The sequence below is a fragment of the Harpia harpyja genome, chromosome 5 (genome assembly GCF_026419915.1).
Source record: "Harpia harpyja isolate bHarHar1 chromosome 5, bHarHar1 primary haplotype, whole genome shotgun sequence".
Classification (NCBI taxonomy): Eukaryota; Metazoa; Chordata; class Aves; order Accipitriformes; family Accipitridae; genus Harpia; species Harpia harpyja.
This window is the reverse complement of record NC_068944.1, coordinates 55872636-55892130: the sequence shown is the minus strand read 5'-3', so window position 1 is coordinate 55892130 and position 19495 is coordinate 55872636. Positions and strand designations below refer to the sequence as shown.

General features: G+C 35.9%; 1 protein-coding gene across 2 annotated transcripts in view; it reads right to left on the bottom strand.

The window, feature by feature from the left end:
- SPAG1 (sperm associated antigen 1) overlaps positions 1 to 19495 on the bottom strand; it is a 42500-nt gene that overhangs the window by 16734 nt on the left and 6271 nt on the right. The window contains exons 5-12 of one of the 2 annotated variants that reach the window (XM_052788202.1): positions 18199 to 18266; positions 15933 to 16051; positions 15341 to 15446; positions 12728 to 12858; positions 11958 to 12064; positions 10381 to 10543; positions 3064 to 3492; positions 2584 to 2683 (exon numbers count right to left, since the gene is read on the bottom strand). In XM_052788202.1, the coding sequence (XP_052644162.1) occupies positions 2584 to 2683; positions 3064 to 3492; positions 10381 to 10543; positions 11958 to 12064; positions 12728 to 12858; positions 15341 to 15446; positions 15933 to 16051; positions 18199 to 18266 (1223 nt within the window). The remainder of the gene's footprint in view (positions 1 to 2583; positions 2684 to 3063; positions 3493 to 10380; positions 10544 to 11957; positions 12065 to 12727; positions 12859 to 15340; positions 15447 to 15932; positions 16052 to 18198; positions 18267 to 19495) is intronic. The other variant, XM_052788203.1, reaches the window with a different exon arrangement.

Genomic DNA, 19495 nt, shown 5'->3' with positions numbered 1-19495 from the left:
AACACCACGCGCTTTTCCAGCAATATGAAGAAGCAGTCCACAATGACTTTATTTATTAAAGACTAACTTTTATAAGTCAATGATTCTTGCTAAAGAGAATGAGAGATAAACTTTGAAATCCTGACATTAAGATGAGTCAAGATTAGATTTCATGGAATCATAAAGGAATTCAGGCTGAGAGGTCCCTAGTCCAACCTTCTGCTACAGGTAGGGTTAGCTCTGAGATCAGACAAGGTTACTCAGGGCTTTATCCAGTTGGGCCTTGAAAACCTCCAAGCGAATCTCTGCAAACATCTCTGGACAACCTGCTGCAATGCCCCACACTGTTCATGGGGAAAACGTTTCTCCTAATACACAGTCGGAACCTTGTGTGGTTCAATTTTTACCTGTTGTCTCTTTCTTGTCCTCCCACAATGTACTGCCAGAAAGAGCCAGGATCCATCCCCTGGATATTCTCCTCATAGGTACTGGCAGGCTGCTCTTAGGACCCCTGAAAGCCATTCTCCTCTAAGCTGAACAAACCCAGCTCCCTCAGCCTCTCCTCTCCAGGCAGGTGCTCCAGAGTTCACAACCACCTCAGTGACACTTCACTAAACTGGCTCCAGTTGATCACTGTCTGTCTTGTACTGGGGAAGCCAAAAACTGACACAGTTATCATAGATGTTGTCTAACAAATGCTGATTACAAGGGCATAATCAGTTCCCTCAATCCACTGGCTGTGCTCCTGTTTGTAAGCCCAGGAGGCTGTTGGCCTTTGCTGTGAATTGGCTTTGCACCATTACTCCTCCTAAAGCTAGAGAAAGAATGATTTCTACAATAAACATCTCCAATTTCCATTTCATAAATATTTCCAGTGTTCCATTTCTCTTTACGTTGCTGAATGCATTTGAAAAATACAACAGCACACAACATCATAGCCCCTACAAAATCTCTGCAAAAATGCTTGACATTCTGTAACTTAGGAGAGTATTAATGCAACTTCAGGTTCCTAACATCAAGAATGAAGAAAAAATCAACAATAAATAAATTCAGGGGAAGATGACACTGCTTGAAGAATAGCATCAGTGGGAATGGAAAACCACATTTCGAGGGTAGAAAGCAAAGATAATACAGCCAGGGACCAAACCACTACAGTACTAAATAAATTACCATTAGTGCATAGGAACCCTATTTCACTCTCTGTAACAAGAATCACAGGCACTCCAAATCAGAGTCTTGAGACAGAGAGAGATCCAACAGAGGGGTTTTTGTACACTTCTAAGCCCTAAACAGCTAAAACTTAATGAAAGATAAAAGTTCAATACTTATTTTTATATCACTAATATAACCACTACAACATTTTTTACTTTGAAATCAAGTAACCTATTTGTAGATCATCCTTTATGTTGTATTGCCTAGAGAAGATTTAATTGACATTGCCTAATTCACGTGTTTGCAGTTTTGCAGTTCTGCTTCCCAGTCTAAATTATTTCTACTTCTCTTGTGTTCACTAAGCATCATGGGTCCTTGTGTATCCAGAAAACATGCATGACAGTAAGGACACTATCATTAAGTAGTAAGAAAATAAGCTTCCAAATCATTAAGAACACAAGACCCAAAAACTTTGTATTACTGATTTCAGTTGAAGTCCTACATACTTCAAACCTCCTGGATAGAAAAATGTGATGGCTGTTAAGTATGCTATCTTGTTTTATCAGCCAGCTATCAATGGTCCTGCATCTATTTTAACAAAATATTGTTAACAAGTCAATTTTTTTCAGATGACATTTTCAGAAAACTTTTCTGTCAGGTAGAATATATACAGTAAGTCAAACATTTAGTTAATACAAAGGTACATGCATATTTTTAGTTTTGGGGTTTTTTTTAACAGTTGTGTTGTCCTGTAAAAATCCCCAACTGATTAATTAGTATGATTTCTAACTGTCTTGGGATCTTTTTTTGCACCTTAAGCCTCACTCTTACTAACCCCATCTACAAAAATATAAAAAAAGACATCTAGAAATACAGTAATAATTGAGTGTAAGGCAGTGTTTGGAAGTTATTGAAGGTGTCTGATCTCCACTAACTCCTGTATCCTTAAAAGCCACAATAAGCAGAAAGGATTTTAGCTCAACTCCTGAACAGCTGTAATTACTGTTTATAACTATGCCAAGTATGTACTAAAAAAAACACAAACAAAAACAACAAACCAAACACAGAGAACACACGTATACACCACACACATGCTTGAAAGCAATTTCCAACACTGTGATAAGCATCTGGGTTAACAAAGCTTTCACGACTAAAGAGCATCATTGAAGTAAGCCTGCTTTTATATTAAAAATGTTAATCTTGCTATGCATTTCTCTGTACACAAGAAGCCTAACAACTGCCCTCACACAGTAAGATAGTAAGTTAAAAGTTACTCCTTCTCTAGGTTCCATGTAATTATTTACATAACTGACAAAGGTATCTGTCATTTAGACAAGGAACCAGACTTTACTGAAGATTGTTCTAAGTCAAACTGCAACAATAATTATATCATTTAAAATGTTTAATCATCATCAAGAATGTTGTTGCTCTACATGGGAGGTTGCAATTTACCTGTTACAGTCCTGAATGCAGTCAGCGCAATTCCCTTCTTTGAGGTAACATGCAGCTCTGTTTGAGTACAAGATACTTAAATCATCTGGACTTTGTTCTCCTAAAAGAAGTTACAATTAAAATCAAAGACCATTACTAAAATGACATTCAAGAATTAAACACTTGCATGCTCTAAGTTGCACTGCAGTGATGCAGTCTGCTGACAATGCACAGCTGTAAGCAGCTTTCCTTTATCATGTCACCTAGAATATGTAATTATTCAAACACATAAATGCAAGCAGCTCTGCCCCAAGAAGTTAAAATATTATTTCACTCATCTTCCTACATTTTGTGTCACGTGAATTGTCCTCTAGTGAAATGACTAAGAATTTACTGCACAGTAGCTCCTGCCAAAAATCCAGAGATAGGCTAGCTCATTTGTAGTTCCTTTAAGTAATCTAAACAACAATCCTATATGAAAGCATAAGGTATTACACCCACCTAGACCAATGACATATTCAATTGCTTCCGAGTATTTGAGCACGGCTTCTCCAAACTGTCCACTCTTAAATAACTCGTTTCCTTCACTTTTTAGTTTTGCTGCAGTAGGAGGAAGTGAAGTAGAACGGCCACCACCAGCCGACTGAGACCCTGTTCCGTGCGATCTGGAGACCTTCTCAGCTTCAGGGCTTTCACTCTTTTGGTCACTGTGTAAATAGCCATTAACTTCCCCTTCACGGTCTGGCAAATGCTTTTGTGGTTTTTTCTCTGCTGTGCCTTTTTTTAATCTGCTCTCAGTGGATTCCTTCTGCTTCTGTGTCTCTCCGTCCTCCGCCTTACTGCCTCCTCCTTTGCTATGAAACTTTCTCTGCGCGTTCCCCATGGCAGCCTCCCCAGCAGCCGCCTCTCCTCTTACTGGCACGACAATTTCTGCAAGGAAGTTAATGAGCTGAGTTAGAGCTTGCATCATCAGAAGAAACTATCGTCCTGGCAGAAGAGGGGTGTACAGCCAAAGAACAGGGGACCAAATCCTTCAGGCATCCTAACGTTACGAAGATTTATTTGCCTCAGACAACACTTCCAAGAACACAGAAAAATACCTACTCGCCCGTAACTTGCAATTATTACTGAGAAGGTATTACTATGCAATCTCATGTCTCCTTGCTGGGCACATTGTGAACCCCTGTTCTGGAGTGTCAGAATGGTACGGAGTTCACCTTGAAATTAACTCTTTAAATACGGGCTGTTACAATACGGGTACTTTGATTTTCCATGACCGAATCAAAATGCTTGCATGTTAAAATTGGAACACATAGCTAACAAACCAGTAATGTTGCACACTTCAAAACTGTCCTCAAGTGTAACATAGGAGGGTTAAAAGCTTATAAATAATTCTCAAAAAGGTTTCATTTAAACATAATGTCAAAAAGCCCTTTATAGATACTTCTGATCATTCAACTTTCACTATTATTTATTACTAATTTAATTAGGAAAAATCATGCAATAAGGGTATCAGATATTAACATATATATATTCCTTATTCATCTGAATTCCTAACAGATTACCACCATGATATTCAAACATAGATTTCTGCAGAGAGCCTGACTCTTGATACCACCAAGTCACACAAAGCCAACTCTGTGTCTTGGTACTATTAAGATGCTGGGTTTTCATCTTCCCTTAGCTTGATGTGTTTGTCTGTCCAACAGAATTTTTTCATGCCTTCATATATTGGAGTGATACTTCCAACTGACTCAAACTAAACTTCTGAAGTTGATTGAATATGGATGAACTCCAGGTTGTTCCAAATTACAGAAATTATTTTTTTAATGCACAAAATGTTACTGAAATCAAACTGAACAGGATGGGAAAGAATAAGATTTTTACAAACAATAGATTCTCTAGTGCCTAATAGACAGAAGCTCCAACTGCCTCTTTCCTAGCTATGGTCTCTGTTTTGCAATACCATGTTTAATAATAAATTCATACTCCACAGTGGGAACAATGAGTGATAGGATAAATCTATTCTACCCACACAGACATTTTTATAAAACTTGAAGTAAATTATTTATATGTGAGACTTCCATCCATCCATTCATCCATCCATCCCATTTGGCAGTGCCAAATATGCCAAAAAGGTTTAACATCTGTTTGGTAGGAAGCATGAGGGTAAAAGGCTAGCTGGGCAGATGAATGAAGACAGTAGTAATATAATAATAATTTCCTTAGGATACATGCTAAAATACTTCCATTTTACATCCACCAAAACAGAGAACACTCTGTATACCTTCTAGTAAAAAAAAAAAAAGGAAAAAAACATTTTAAATGTCACAAACAGGTAATAACAACAATTTTTTAGAAAACACAGCAAAACACTCTTGAAGAGCATCCCAACTGCTAGAGACTAAGAAAAACCAAGAAAGGCAGATAATGTGAGATGTGAATGTCATTAATGTGAACATCACTTCCTGAATACAGGAGAAAATTTCCTGAAGTGCACAGAACCAATACTGGATTAAACAGGAAACATTTATAGCATTTGGAGTCCCCCTGAAAATAGGAATACTCACAGTTATGTGAGTGTTTTAGGTGTCAGATTATGCTAATTGCCTAAATATTTCTGGACTGAGTAAACACCATGCACTAAATTGTAGAGATGTATTTCTCAAATCTAATTCTCACTGTCCTTCAGTTTCAGTGTTTATAACGTAAACAATATTCCTGTATCAGTCTCTACAGAGAAACATATTCATGAAAGCAGTACTCTGGGCTTTGCTTAAAAAAAAAAAAATCAGTGCCTATGAACTTTTCTTAAGGAAAAAAAAAAAAAAAGTCTAGACACATTATAAATTCCAATGAAAAGTTAAAGAAACTTACTGAAAAATATGGACAGGATTTTGACCAGAATGACAATAAATACAAACTTTAAAGAATTTTAATTCATGTTACTACTAAAATAACAAACTTTAAATGGAAGGACTGTCATAAAACAAAAGCTAGTCAATACTCCAAAAGGAATATTTGAAGTTTTTTTTTTAATGGATGACATTGTCTTTCATTTAAAATTAATTTCCAGCTACACAAAGTATTTATCCTCCAGAAGCACAGCACAGAATAATGGTGGCAGAATGAAAACAACGTATCTAAATTCAGTCCACAATGAATTTACCTATTACGAAGCCAGGAATCCTTTTCAAGTCTTTTATCTGCTCTGGACTAGCTACATATGAAGGCAACTGGAATGGTCCAAATCTCCACAGATTAATTTTTAATAATTTAAAATATTTTTTTGCCACACACAGTCAGCAAATATCTGTTTTGTATTATGTGTTCTTGGTTTAGCTGGTTGAGATTGTACCCGAATTGTTCTGAGCCAGAACATGTAACAAACAAGCTTCTCGAATAACTCTGATCTCTACTGCTTAGGGGCAGTCTTTGTTTATAAAGAATGAAAAAAGATTTACTGGTCAGCATTTATACTGACACTGTAATTGAGGGTTTTTCTTAACTTCAGGATATGCATTACAAGTGCAATTCTAGAGTGAATTTTTAATGCTGTTTATTTTAACATGATCTAAATTTTCATATTGCAAGCTTGCAATACAGCCTAAAAGCCACAATAGGTTGGGCCCAATTGTGCTACACACTATACAAATTAATCATAAATGAGAGTTCCTTCTTCAGAGAGTTTACAATTCTAAAAAATCAAAAATAGCAAATGAACAAGCACACTGGAAAGAGGATCAAGGAATACAGAATAACTATTATATTGGATAACAGGATAGCCAAATGTCCTCATACAAGACCTCATCAACAAGGCTTCTAACCATAAGGAGAACAGACACAGTCAATTATTCAAGGCTACAATGGCAAAGAAACTTCCTATTACAGTAAAATTCTAGTCACAGAGATTACTACAAATTAAGATTTGGATAGATGAGAATTCATATATGGCATAAAGGCCAAGTGAGCAAGGATACAGAGCAACCAATAAGTATTAATCAGCAGATAACATTTCAATTATCTCAGAGCCTCAGTAGCAAAGGAGAGCAGAAAGCAATATCATGAATGCCAAAAATACAACAGCAAGCACAACTGATCGCTTGAGTAGAAGAGCTCTAATTGTCTCCTACCCGATATGCTTTGCTTCTCAACAAATCAGAAACTTCAAAATGCAAATCTAAGACTTTACTCACTGTTCTCTGTGAAAAGCCATGAACATTAACACATTATGTTGAAGAATTATCTGTAACATCAAATAAATGTTTCATTATTCCACATGGAATAATTCAAGAAAAAGTAAAAATGCAAAGACAAAGAATCCAGTTTTATTTGAAGATGTCCACTTTATAAAACATGATTAGAAAATCACCAAGAGAAATTCAAAGAGTGTTATCAAACCCTATTTGTTTTGGAAAGCTGTAAATCAGTCATTATGATGACAGCCCCATTTATTTAAGGGCAGAAAGCCCATTACTTCAGAGAAACCATGATACACGGTCAAGACCAGCTGAGAACGCAGTACATAATTCATCAAGGATGCAGAGACAGTTTTCATACCTATTCAGCTCCTAAGAACATTCCCAAAAAAGGACGATCTAGTGGAAGAAAACAAAGTCCCAAGGTAGTGGACTGATATAAGGAGATGCTCTTCAATACAAGAATGGTTCCAAATCATGGTACTGTCATGTTCAATGACAAAGACCTTAATTTGGTGCTATCAAGTAGAAAACAGACTGGAAGAAAATCACAAAATAACTCTCTGTAGCCAACCACTGTGAGATCAAGTAAATTTAATACCACATAGGCAGCAAAACTAGAAGCCAGATGAAGGATTTGACATAAAGGAAAAAGAGGTGCTCTAATGCTGCAATACCGAGTGTCAGTGTACCAAACCAGCAATCTCAAGGCGCACAGAAACAGGACACATACCGAAAAAAAAAAAAAATATCCTGAAGGGGAAAAAGGTCTCATCTAGAAGAAGAATATTCTCTTCACCTCTAAAGCGTAATAAATAAACCACATGTGGTAGGTGCACCCACCCTGGTAAAGACTAAAACCCCTCAAAACCTCTCGACTGTTGAACGGTAGCCTTCCCTATTGATGACTGTCACGCACTCCGGTTGAAAGGCAAAGCCCTCAGCCAATGAAATACTTCAGTCGAAAGAAACTTCTCGACCGTTAACCATATATGACCACAGATCAGATTCCACTAGGGTATAAATGGGGCCCCGGCGGAGGGCATTTTGAGCTGGTCCTCCTCGGAGCAGCGGGTCTCCAGTCGGGGACACTCCCCTGAGGTTGGGACACTGCCTAAGGAAACTCCTGGAGGTTGAGAGCCCTCGCCTTGCAGGGTGAGTGATTGCACATCTGGGTCATCATTTCTAAAGCTTCAGTCAGCTGTGTAGTTATTAATTCCGTTTGGTATCTTGAACCTGTAGTTTACTAATGTTTGTTGGACTGTTAAGCGATTTTGATTAGAACAAATGCCATTCCTAGTTTATCACCTGTTAAACAATTTTAGTTAGAATAAATTTCCTTTGAGTTTGTCACCTGCCTAATTTGATTTTGTAAGCCTCTGCGACACCACACACAAAGAAAACACTCTCTAGGCAACATCTTTTCCCACTGTCAAAGCGTAGCTTTGTCTATTACAAGGTTTCTTCTATTCTATGTGCTCCAAGTACATCTTTTAAAGAGAGCTGTTGTCAACTTAGCAATAACAGGTTGAGAAATAATAATTTTAAAGCTAACTTAGACTTTATTTGTTTAAAGCACTCTCCTTTTTATGAACAAATATTTACTAAATTTCAGAACTGTTCAATATCTTTTACAATAATATTTAATAATTTAATAATAATTATTATTAATTTAATAATTATTTAATAATCAATAATTATATTGTAATAGATCAAGGAAATACCACAAAATTCAGCAAATTTTTATGAATTAAAAGGGGCTATTTGAAATACTTTTATCTGTAAACCATATTTATCACTTGAGAACTTCTATAAACATATCAAAAGATCAGGTGTTATGTCAAGTACATACATGATTTTTAGTTTCTACAGTGCCTGAACACTAGTTTTTATAGTCTCTAGGATGTAAGCAATTTTCTGTTTCTACTGTACAAAAAGGATTTTATTTACTTTTGCTTTCAGCACATAAAAGATGAAGAAAGACTACAGCCTTTAGACTGTTCTATTCAAAGCTGAGAAATCAACTCTTCAGAGCTAAAGAAAACAAAAAATATTTTGTTGTTTATCTTCCAATCTCTAAATTATAAGCTTAGTAGGAATGCATGAGGCTTACCAACTAGAATGTGAAATAAATGTGACTACATGACTGGACTATGTGGACTATTGGACTGACTGTGACTACATGACTAGATGTGTAGAGAAGACATGTAAGATGCTTAGTTTACTTCTTGTTGTTAGGTTCACAGAACATACCAGATTTACTCAATAACTGAACTGGCTTCATATTTGTTTCCAGTTGTACTTGAAAACACAGAGTAACCTATGAAGACGCTTGCCTCCTAAATCTCAAGATTGAGAACACATGTGACTGACGTCAGTTGACAATCTTCCCTACGTTTAAAAGCCTAACCTTTCATCAACAGAATGGGAATATTCCTATGGAGCTAGAAGGCACTTAGTCATCTGAATGCTCCCAATGGAAAGCAACCCCAAATTAACTAATATTTAAGGCTAGGGACATGATCTATCCTTTCTTCCAGGGTTTTAGTTGAGGAGACTTAGTGGATACCTACTGATTTTGAAAAATGTATTTTCCTTAAATTTGTGTGCAAATAATGCATTATTAAATGACACATGTACAGTCTAATACTCACACTTAAGTTGGAAAACCCACAGACTGATTTAATTTCAAGATAAATAATTACATAGGCCACGGAAAACACAAAAGTCGCAGTTGTCATGCCGCATTACCTTACAGAGCCAACAGAAAGGAGAAAAGGTGGAAATCAACCTAGGGATGTTATTCTGTTGCAAGGTTGGAGCCCAGACATGCAGATGAACCCAAAAGCAACCTGCCAGTGCAAGCATCAATAGCCCCTGCTGCCTCACTTCCTCCTACAAGTCACATATTCTGATTATGCCAGTAGCTTCATCTCAGCAGTCTTGCAGTTAGTCACACCCTAATCCAGGAACAGAAGCTGCGCTTCAACTGCTTGTAAACTACACACAGTACAAGAACTGCATATTTTTTACCTCTAATATATACTTTGGGAGCACACAGATGATCTCTTACATTAAAAACCAAAAAAAGATTGATAGTTTTCAAAACAACAACAAAAAAATCAAACTACATGCCACTTGATTGTTTTTACACCCTTTGATTCAATCAAGGGAGGAAAAATGCAGAAGAAAAATGTGATGGTGGGAAGGCAGGAGAGCTGTGTGAGAGAAAGAGCTAAGGAACATAAACCGTTCTCATAACACCAGAAGAAATTCCCAACTGGGTCCACATCAAAGGATAGGTATAAAATTACACAGGACACAGGGAAGTAGGTGATTTATAGCAACATTTTCCACCTGCCTCTGTTATATTTTCTATATATATGTAGTTAGTTATATATATATTTTTTTCTAGAAATAATTCCAAAGATGTGTAATAAAACTGGATTCTAGATTTCACACTCAGATCTACTTTAAGTAGTGAATGTAATTTTAGTCTTCAAACAGGCAAAATTCTTTGCAAGCAAATATGGATGAATTGTGTGAACAAACATTACAATATCAAAGGCAATTATTTTTTCCTCAGGTTAAAATTAAATAGAAAATGACATGACATTACTTTTATCTCTGCTGCTTCTTTCATGTTCCTCTGTATTTTCCCCTCTTTCTTCATCACCGTCTGAATCCTCTATATCTTGAATAAGTATTCTTTTTCCTTTGCCTTGAGTCTCAGATACAGGCTTTAAACCTTTCAGTTTCTTTTCAATCTCTAGGAGATATTTCTGAAATAGAGAAAAAACAGCAATAGCAGAAGCCTTTTTTATAGGTATGTAAATTATAATTTATATACAGAAAATACATTCTGTTAAATAATCCACATAAGATCCTGAAGAACCAGCAAAATTAATGTTACTGATATAAAACCCAAGAAAATATATGTGACTTTTCCAAGAGTCAGTATCAAAACCAAGATTAACACTCAATTTCTGTCTCTCAGAAGATATCACACAAATATGTAAGTTCTTTTCTTGATGAACTGCTTAAGCAAAAAATAATTTAAAAGGAAAAAAAGTAGATTGTATTATTGTGATATCTGGCATGATCTACTCAGAAGAGACACGTGGAAAACAGGCTCTTTCCAGAATCTCTGAAAAAGCCTAAAACCAGTTTATCAAAATTTACGCTATGGAGAATTTGGTGTCTAATGGGTATCTGATGGAGGAGTGTAACTGATAGAACTAGAACCAAGACACACAATTTCTTAGCAGTGTAGAAGGACACTGTTGAATAATGAAAAGGTTTGCTCCTCTTGTAAGAACTGCAAATTAAACATCCTCTCATTCCATAAACATTTTGATTGCTCAAAAAAAAAAACCCTCCAACTACACTTCATACTTTCAGAGCAGAGTAAGACACACACAGCATTATGCACTATTCTGAATTTAATTCAATGCTATACAAGGAAGTGCCATTTCAGTACTCGCTTCCTCAAGAAAAAGATAAAACAAGGACAGTAACAAGCAAGGATTCATGTGGACAAAGTACCTTGAAGAATTCCAGTTACTAACAACCAATTTACCTCTATATTAGTGACTCTGCACATAAACATTTCATTCTGCATGTGTTCCATACATTCATATATAGCTCAAGAGGGTTTTGAGGATCCTCCAAGCAAAGAGCAACTCAAAAAAATGCCCTGCCAAGCACTTGTCACTTCTAGATGTCTCAGCAAAGGCACAATACCTGGCACAGATAAGGACGACGTACAGAGATCTGCCTTCAGCCACAGAAGCATTGCTCAGCAAAGCTACTAATGTATTGAGAACTCTGGAAGAGTGTACTCAACATAAATATCTTATGTCTGGTATTATAAGAAGTCTCAGCACAGCCTATTTGATAATCTTTTCTATAAGCATGTTCAGCAGCAAAATTTTAGGCACCTAAGTTACGTTAATAGAGAAGACTTGAGTGCCTACAGGTTCTCACAATTAAGTAGTGAACAGAAGATCTTGTCCCGTTCAAGTCCTTAATTTCCACCACAGGCACCTATGTGGTCTTGGGAAACTGATCACTTGCACAGTAGATCGAGTGTGTCCTCAAAACTCATATTCAAATCAAACAATATAAACTGTACTCACTTTATGCTACAACTGCATACAACCTCTTTCTAGTCATACTCAACTCATTTATCTTTACCTTAGCTATAGCGTTTTCTGGTTCAACACACAGTACTTTGTTCAGATCCCCTACAGCTGTCTGGTAATTCTGCAGCTGATTGTGTACAGTGGCACGGCGCATCAGAGCTACAGAGGAAAAAAGTGTATTATTTATGTATTTAAAGCATAAAGCAGATAAAAATACACTACTTTTTCTAGACATATTAAGTGTAAAACAGTTTCTTAAATTCTGCATTTACTTCATAATGACTCTGTATTAGTAATAACTGTTCTCTTGATCATTTTTAACGATGCAATTTCACACGACACCTTTTGAGATAGCGATCATGAATTATGAAGCATCTTTTACTATTTTTCCAATTTTTCCCCTCCTCCCATGCAAATATAGTTAGCTACATTCAAGCCCTTGCCTTCAGAAAGGATTAAATCAGCAACTTTCATTGTTTTCATGTCACTTTTAAGGTAATTAATACTTCAGTGTGGGTATTATGGAAAAAATGCACCACACGAATACAAGAGGGCTTATAGTCATCATATGAAAAACAAGAGTTAGCCCCATGCTACCACTTAAGAATACCCATTACAGATCAACTGGGTGAACTGCATAAAACTTCCCCTGACCCTGAAAATACTGTTAAAATTACTTTGGGGAGCTACTCGTTTCCTTACTCGTACTTAGACCTGATCTAAAGCTCAGTGAAGTCAACTAACAACATGAACGGGTATGTACCATTTTATTTGCTAGAAATAAACTAATACATAGAAGAGCAAGTTTGTGTTCTACTTTACCTTTTACGTTGAAAGGTTCCATATCTAGTACCTTCTCACAATCTTGCAAAGCGCTATCCCAGTCCTGAAGTTTGATTTCTGCTTGAGCTTTGTTATTATATGCAGCTGCAGTGGGTATTACTGATATACTCCTGAAAAAAAGGAATATTGACCATGGTAGGCTCCTAGTTAGAAAACTTGAATGTATAAACACTTCACTATTGGAAGCTGAAAACAATATTATAGCAATATTAATACTGATATTCTAACCACAATAGTGGTTAGAAACTCTGTCCTGCGAGACCAGAGGGAACCATCCACCAACTAGATTTACCATCTTCAGAGGTCTGTTGCTTGCCAGGGCATAGATCTAAGATGTTGCAGAGAAGGTGCCACAGCTCATCTGTCACTTAAACTATTACCTCTTGTTGCCATCCACGTAGACTCGAATGAAACTGCCAAACTTAATTAAACAAAGCCCCGAGTAACCTGATGTAACTTGGCCATGCTTTGAGAGGCAATTTGCCCATAATATCATTCAGAGGTCACTTTCAACCTAAATTATTCTATGATTCTGCAGTATAACTGAAATTACTAAACAGAGTGATTTCACTAGACGTATGCAGAAAAATAGGCAAGAGCCATTTATTTTAAAATCACATCAGCACAATCGAATTATGTCAGAGTACATCCTCTGCAAAAGTTTTGAATCTTCTTAGAAATGAGAGGTTTGGTTTTTGTAAAATAGAAAGCACTCTCTATGTTCGGCTTAGAATAGTAGGCCTCATTACAAGACAAACAGAATGAATAACTGTACCCTGATCATTTTTATATAGAACTCTACTCTTTTTCCATCTTAGCCATATATAAATAACCCCTTCAGACTATTATCAATTCACTCCAAAATATGTTTTATTTAAATATTTCTAAATGTAAGAAAATAGGAATTCTCAGATAGTACTAGAGAACTGCCCAGTTAGAACAGCATGCAGTGTCAATATCATATATTTCAGAAAGTGTACAATGCCCCATGGGGGTCGAATATGGGAAGACTCTCCATTTAGGAAGGATTCTGTCCATCCTTACTAATACCTTACTTATGCACCAAAAGCAGAGATTTTAACTCACTTTTATATTACGGATTTGTATTTTATTTATTGTATATGAAATACAGCTATGGATGTTTTTTATATTCATGTTCATGTATTAAAAAAACCAAGAAAAACGTTAAGGCTGCAAGCCAAGAACAAAAAAAATACACATCAAATGCCTCAGTTTAAACAGCCTGTGCACTATGAATATCGATACCTTTGTGCACACATATACATCCACAGTCTCCAAGTAAATTTTCGTAAGCTGTTCTACAAAACCCTGCCTCCTTCAGTGACAGTATGAATGGTGCTTCCTAACGATAAATCTGTTCAGTATTTATTTTATTGCTGTGGCACACAATTTATTATTATTCATTATTTTCTTCATACTTGTCTGCACTGACCACAGATGCATTAACTTCCTCATAAATTTTTTTTTCAAGGATATCCCACTATAATATCATAGCCCATGAATTATCTTAACATTTCATCTCACAATAGTGCCATACCATTACCCTCAGTTTACACTGGTCATTAATATCCCAAGATTCCCATATGCTCTCAATTTCAAAGTGACAACTTTGACACTTCTAGAATTTGTGGTTTTTTTTAAAGTCCTTATCATTTCGAAGCACAGAGTTAAACACAAAATTGAGTTTCCTTTAATGTTAGTTTAATGTGTGAGCAGTCAGCACTTTTGCAAGTCAGACCTCTAGTGTCTCAAGACGGGTAATCTGCAAATGAGAAACAAGCGTTGTCTCATGAAAATCCTGGTTTGTATAAATGGCATCATGTTTGAACACTGTGAAAAAGGTCGAGAAAAAATCTAGTTCTCCCAAGGTAGCATTCAAATACCTTAACTGAAACACTATCCTTCTCTTCCTGACATGCTCAATTCCGTTCACCTTGCACTTTTCTACTTTTGAAGCAAATACAACAGAGGTCCTGTAGCAACAACCTCTATTTTTATAAATAAAGCCACAGTCTGAATGTAGTCCACTGAGCACTAAATAAGGCAAGCAACCTGTTAAGAGTCTCATTTTTCTTAATCCTGTGTTTATATACTTTCTTTCTGGACAGCTACTAATTACAGACAGTGTTATGATGAAGCTGCACACAGTGATTTTTCTTTGTCCTAAGAAGAGGTTATTAAATCAATTTTACTTATTAACAACTGAGACAATCCTACTGATACGATTAATTAGAATTAATTTGTAATTAATTTAGTTTCTCAACATGCTGCTTATCCTTTTATTTTTGCAAACTTGCCCTTGATTCTCAATGGTTTTGAATAATCGGAAAAAGTTTGTGACACCTGCAGATTGCATCCCATCACTATTTATCCACTTCTCTTCCTGATAAATAAAAATTAATATCAGGATGCAACAGTGCTTTAAGTATTTTTCTGTCAAATCTTTTTGCCCTTTTGAAAATAATCGTCACTAGTTGCTTCAGTAAGAAGTTGCTTTAATTACATTGTTCTAAAAATAGTATTCACAAGTAACGGTCATCAAAATAAAAGAACACAATAGTATTTACTCACCGAGTGTAATATATCACTGCTTCCATGTAATCGCCACTGGCAAAGGCTTCATTGCCCTTTTCCTTTTCACGAGTAGCAATAAAAATCTTCTCTTTCTTTGTCATTCCTAGAAAAAATATTTATACGTAACAACTAACAACTTGCACAGGTGCAATTAAAACAGTGAGCTAAAATACTTTGAATGTCATAATCTGTGTATTACTTTTTTAAAAGAACATGGATTACTAAAAGACAAATTTGTATTTTATTTTCTATAATAAAACCCTAAATTCTTCTGATAGGCATACAATTCAAAGTGCAAGACGAAAGTGGTTGGCTAACCTATACCATTGGTTTACAATAGCAGATGTATGCTTTACTTCCTTACCTAGTGCTCTCAACCTAAATGCAACATAAATATTTTAACTGATTATTAACACCAAGACTAGGTTTTTTTCAAATATGGCTTCAAGTTCAGTTGACCTCCTAACAACTTTTAGCATCTCTAGGGGCTGAAAAATAGATAAAGACACTTTTAACTGTTCAATTTGTATTCACACTCTACAACACAGTATTACAATTAAAGAAAAATTATATGTTTCTAAGACATTACCAGTTGTGTCTATTTTCTTTTCAATTATAGGTAGTCTTGGCCTACTAAAGAATCTTGCTTTTGAGTTACTTTCTTCACAGCCTTCATCAATTTTAGAACATTCCTTTTCCACATCGAACCTTAAATTAATAAAAATAACAAATTCAATAATGCTGCATAGCAAGTCTCCTCTACTAGTAGAAGGGCATACTATATTTCCATTATAAACCAAAGGAAAAAAGAGAGATAAAGGCCGTGTTCAATTATCCATGACTAGTTAGGAAAAAGATGCTTAGTCTTATCTCCTTTCCTTGTGTTGGTTTTTTTTTGTGTGCTTCTCATGCTTATACATTACCTCCCCTCTTCTTCCTCCCTTCTGGTTAAAAGCAAACAAACCAAACCAAGAAAAATGTCTGCTTCACCTCCTTGCCATGTCCCCCAAAAAGACAGGTAAAATTTAAGAAACAGTATCATCAGGCTCAATCCCAGCCCTATCAAACACCTCTATTAACCTTTCCCAAAATACCTAAGAAACAACTTCAAAGCAACTAATACGGTGAACGTGAGAGAGATTTCAAAATAGTCTCAGAGACTTCCAAGGCTACTCTGAAGCAGCTTTTGAAAACAGTGTTTAGGAATTTATATCAAATAAATATTGCTGCCATGGTCCTATAAAACAAACAGAGTAATAACCAATTCCTATGCTATCTGGAAGCACTACACTAACTGCTTTTCTGTGTAAGATTTAATGAAAAATAGCCTTTGCTTTCTACAATAATCTTGATTAATATGAATAATTTCTATCTGAAATAGACACACAAATTTGAAAATTTATCCAATTCAAAACCTTTTCAGGTAAGACTAATTGTTCTCCATTTTGATTCTGATCTTTTGCCAGCTTACTTTTACCTTTTTATTATAAATGAACCACATTTCAAAGTAAGTGGTTTTAAAATATGAAGTGAAACATTTTGTTCAGAAATTGCCTAAACAATTATTTGAAGGTTTTGAAATTATCCTCAAAATGTTTTCAAAACACGATATGCTTCAAACTGGAAAATTTCTTTCAAACAACTTCTGTTTCAGTATACTCATATAATCCAAAATAAATACATTATATGGGAATATTCACAAACTGTAGTATTATCAGTGTGCTAAAGAAGTTAAAGATTGAGTACATAAAACTGTCAACAAAATCCCCAAATCGTTACTTGAAAGGATACAGTGGAAAGAGGAATGAAAGAATAAATTGTTGCAGAAGTTATTTTGATAACCTATTTTGTTTGTCCACATTTGAGCAGGAAGGCCCCAATTTCTGAAACATACATGCATGAAAATAACTGATATGCACAACTGTTTGTAAGAACAGCATCTTATGCAGACAGGGTTTTTGTAGGGGTTTTGGGGTAGAGTGAAACATTAAGAGTTTCATTACCCAAACCCCACCATCTCTAGATTTATCTCCCCATCTACTGCACTGGAAACTTGTGCCTCCTCACTCTGATACCACAGCATCATATTCCAGATTTCAGGAGCTAGACAGAAGCTGCTACCACGCAAAACAGAGAAGCATGTGCGTTTCCCCCTCCGTGTTCAACAATCTGGGGGCATCAATCTGTCACATAACTTGGGAGGGTAATATGCCACCATTACATGATGCAGTGAGCATCTTTGTATCAGGGCTCCATCCACTCTAGAAATAAGTCAGTTACTGTCTAAACCTCTGATTATGTGTAATTGCATCTGAGCAAACTGGTGCACCCGCCTCAAGCTCATTCTCTGAGGTCAGTGGGGCTCAGTGCAGGAATAAGGATTCATCAGTTTTGTTTTTAATTTAGAATTGTGGCTTTAGATACACAGAAGATTGAATTTATAAGCACATGTTAAATAACCCTAGAAGTGCTTTCAAAAAACTGATAAATTAAGGTAATTGTAATTCCTTGCTTTTACGTACCTCCATAAATTTTATATCTTAGATACTGAAAAATGAAATCTGAAACAAAATGACTTTGTATTTATATTTTCTGCTGAGTTCCTATATTTCATGCCGCTTGTACAGAAGTATAGACTAACTTGTTCTCAGCTGTTAGCACCACAATGCATCATTTGCATTTCAACAGAACATTTATTATGAAAAATTTAAGTTTCACCGAAGTCTTATAATTCCCTGAAATGCTGACCTTAATACTATGTTTCTGGAAAATACTTTAAAAAACAACCACCACGTTCCATTATTAAACAAATAAATAAGATTTAATAAAAACTTAAATATAAAGATTTAACATACTTGTCCCATTCACTGTAATCTCGTGGTATGTTTTTCTTGTTTCTTTCTTTGTTTTGTAATTTTTTGTTCTGAAAGAGAAACAGCCAGCCTGTAAGACATTTTTTTAAAGTGGAAATTCACAGCCTTTGTTTTGTTTTGCTTTGTTTCTGCAATACGTACTCCTAGTAACTACTCATTACTAATCTCAGCATAGTCTTGAAAACTTAATTCATCTTGCTTTAAAGAAAATCTTCATGTATTTCACATATTGTTGTAATCTGAGGAGCTCTTCATTCTCACACTTTCTCTCCACTGCCCTGTTATATGTCACAGAGGCATTGAATAAAACTTTCAGATAGGAGACTGCTCTTCCTAATTAGTATCTTGTGCTGCCATCTTCCAAACCATCCTTTCAACACAACAAGGGAGAACTCAAGTCTTGGGAAAACCCAGCCTTGTGATGAGGTGTTTGACACTGAGATTGAATCAGTAACCTCATTTTAGGCTTGCCGTTCCCAAGAGAATGCAATGCACAGATTTTGATAGTCCCTGGAACCCTCACAACACAGAGATGTTTGACTTCAAAATAGTGTCTGGACTTCTTTTGGCTATTTCACACTCCACTCAAGCCAATTCCCAAGATGATTTACACTCATTCTAGCTTTTAGACAAGCTCCGTCACTGAGGTTTGCCTTACCTAAACTTTATCCTTAGGACCTTCCTGCAACAATCACTCCCAATAACAGATTTGACTGACTTGTATCACAACCCATCTCCTGCACTAATGGAACCTATCTCCATAGCTGGCACCTCTGGCATCTCTTCTACCTCTGTGTATATTTCTGATAGGTCCCTCCCTGCTTGTTGACTTCAACAATACTTAATAGCAAGGTGTGGTTCCAAACAGGTACTCCACAGTGGAACAGCCAGTTCAAAATATTCCCATCTACTCTGTCCTGGCCGTTCAGCCCTTCTCTTAACTTGCAATCCATCATTCACTGAGTTGGACCAACGTAATTGTTTGTAGAGTTGCAGATTTACAATTATCTGGGTTCAGACAAACAATTTGATAGAGATTAGAGTACAATCCCTGAATTTATATACCAGTTCAACCGAGCGTGTGATAAACTGGACCAAAGAAACAAGTAGCAACCTCTTAAACTAGCTTTACCAGTGGTGACACTGTAAGAAGGAAGTATTTCTGCAGTTGGATGTAAACACCTCAATTTACATAATGCAAATGTGACCCTTCCTGTAAACACTTCTGACTATCTCTAATGTTAGGTTACACAAACTATTATAGTATATAACTTCAGAA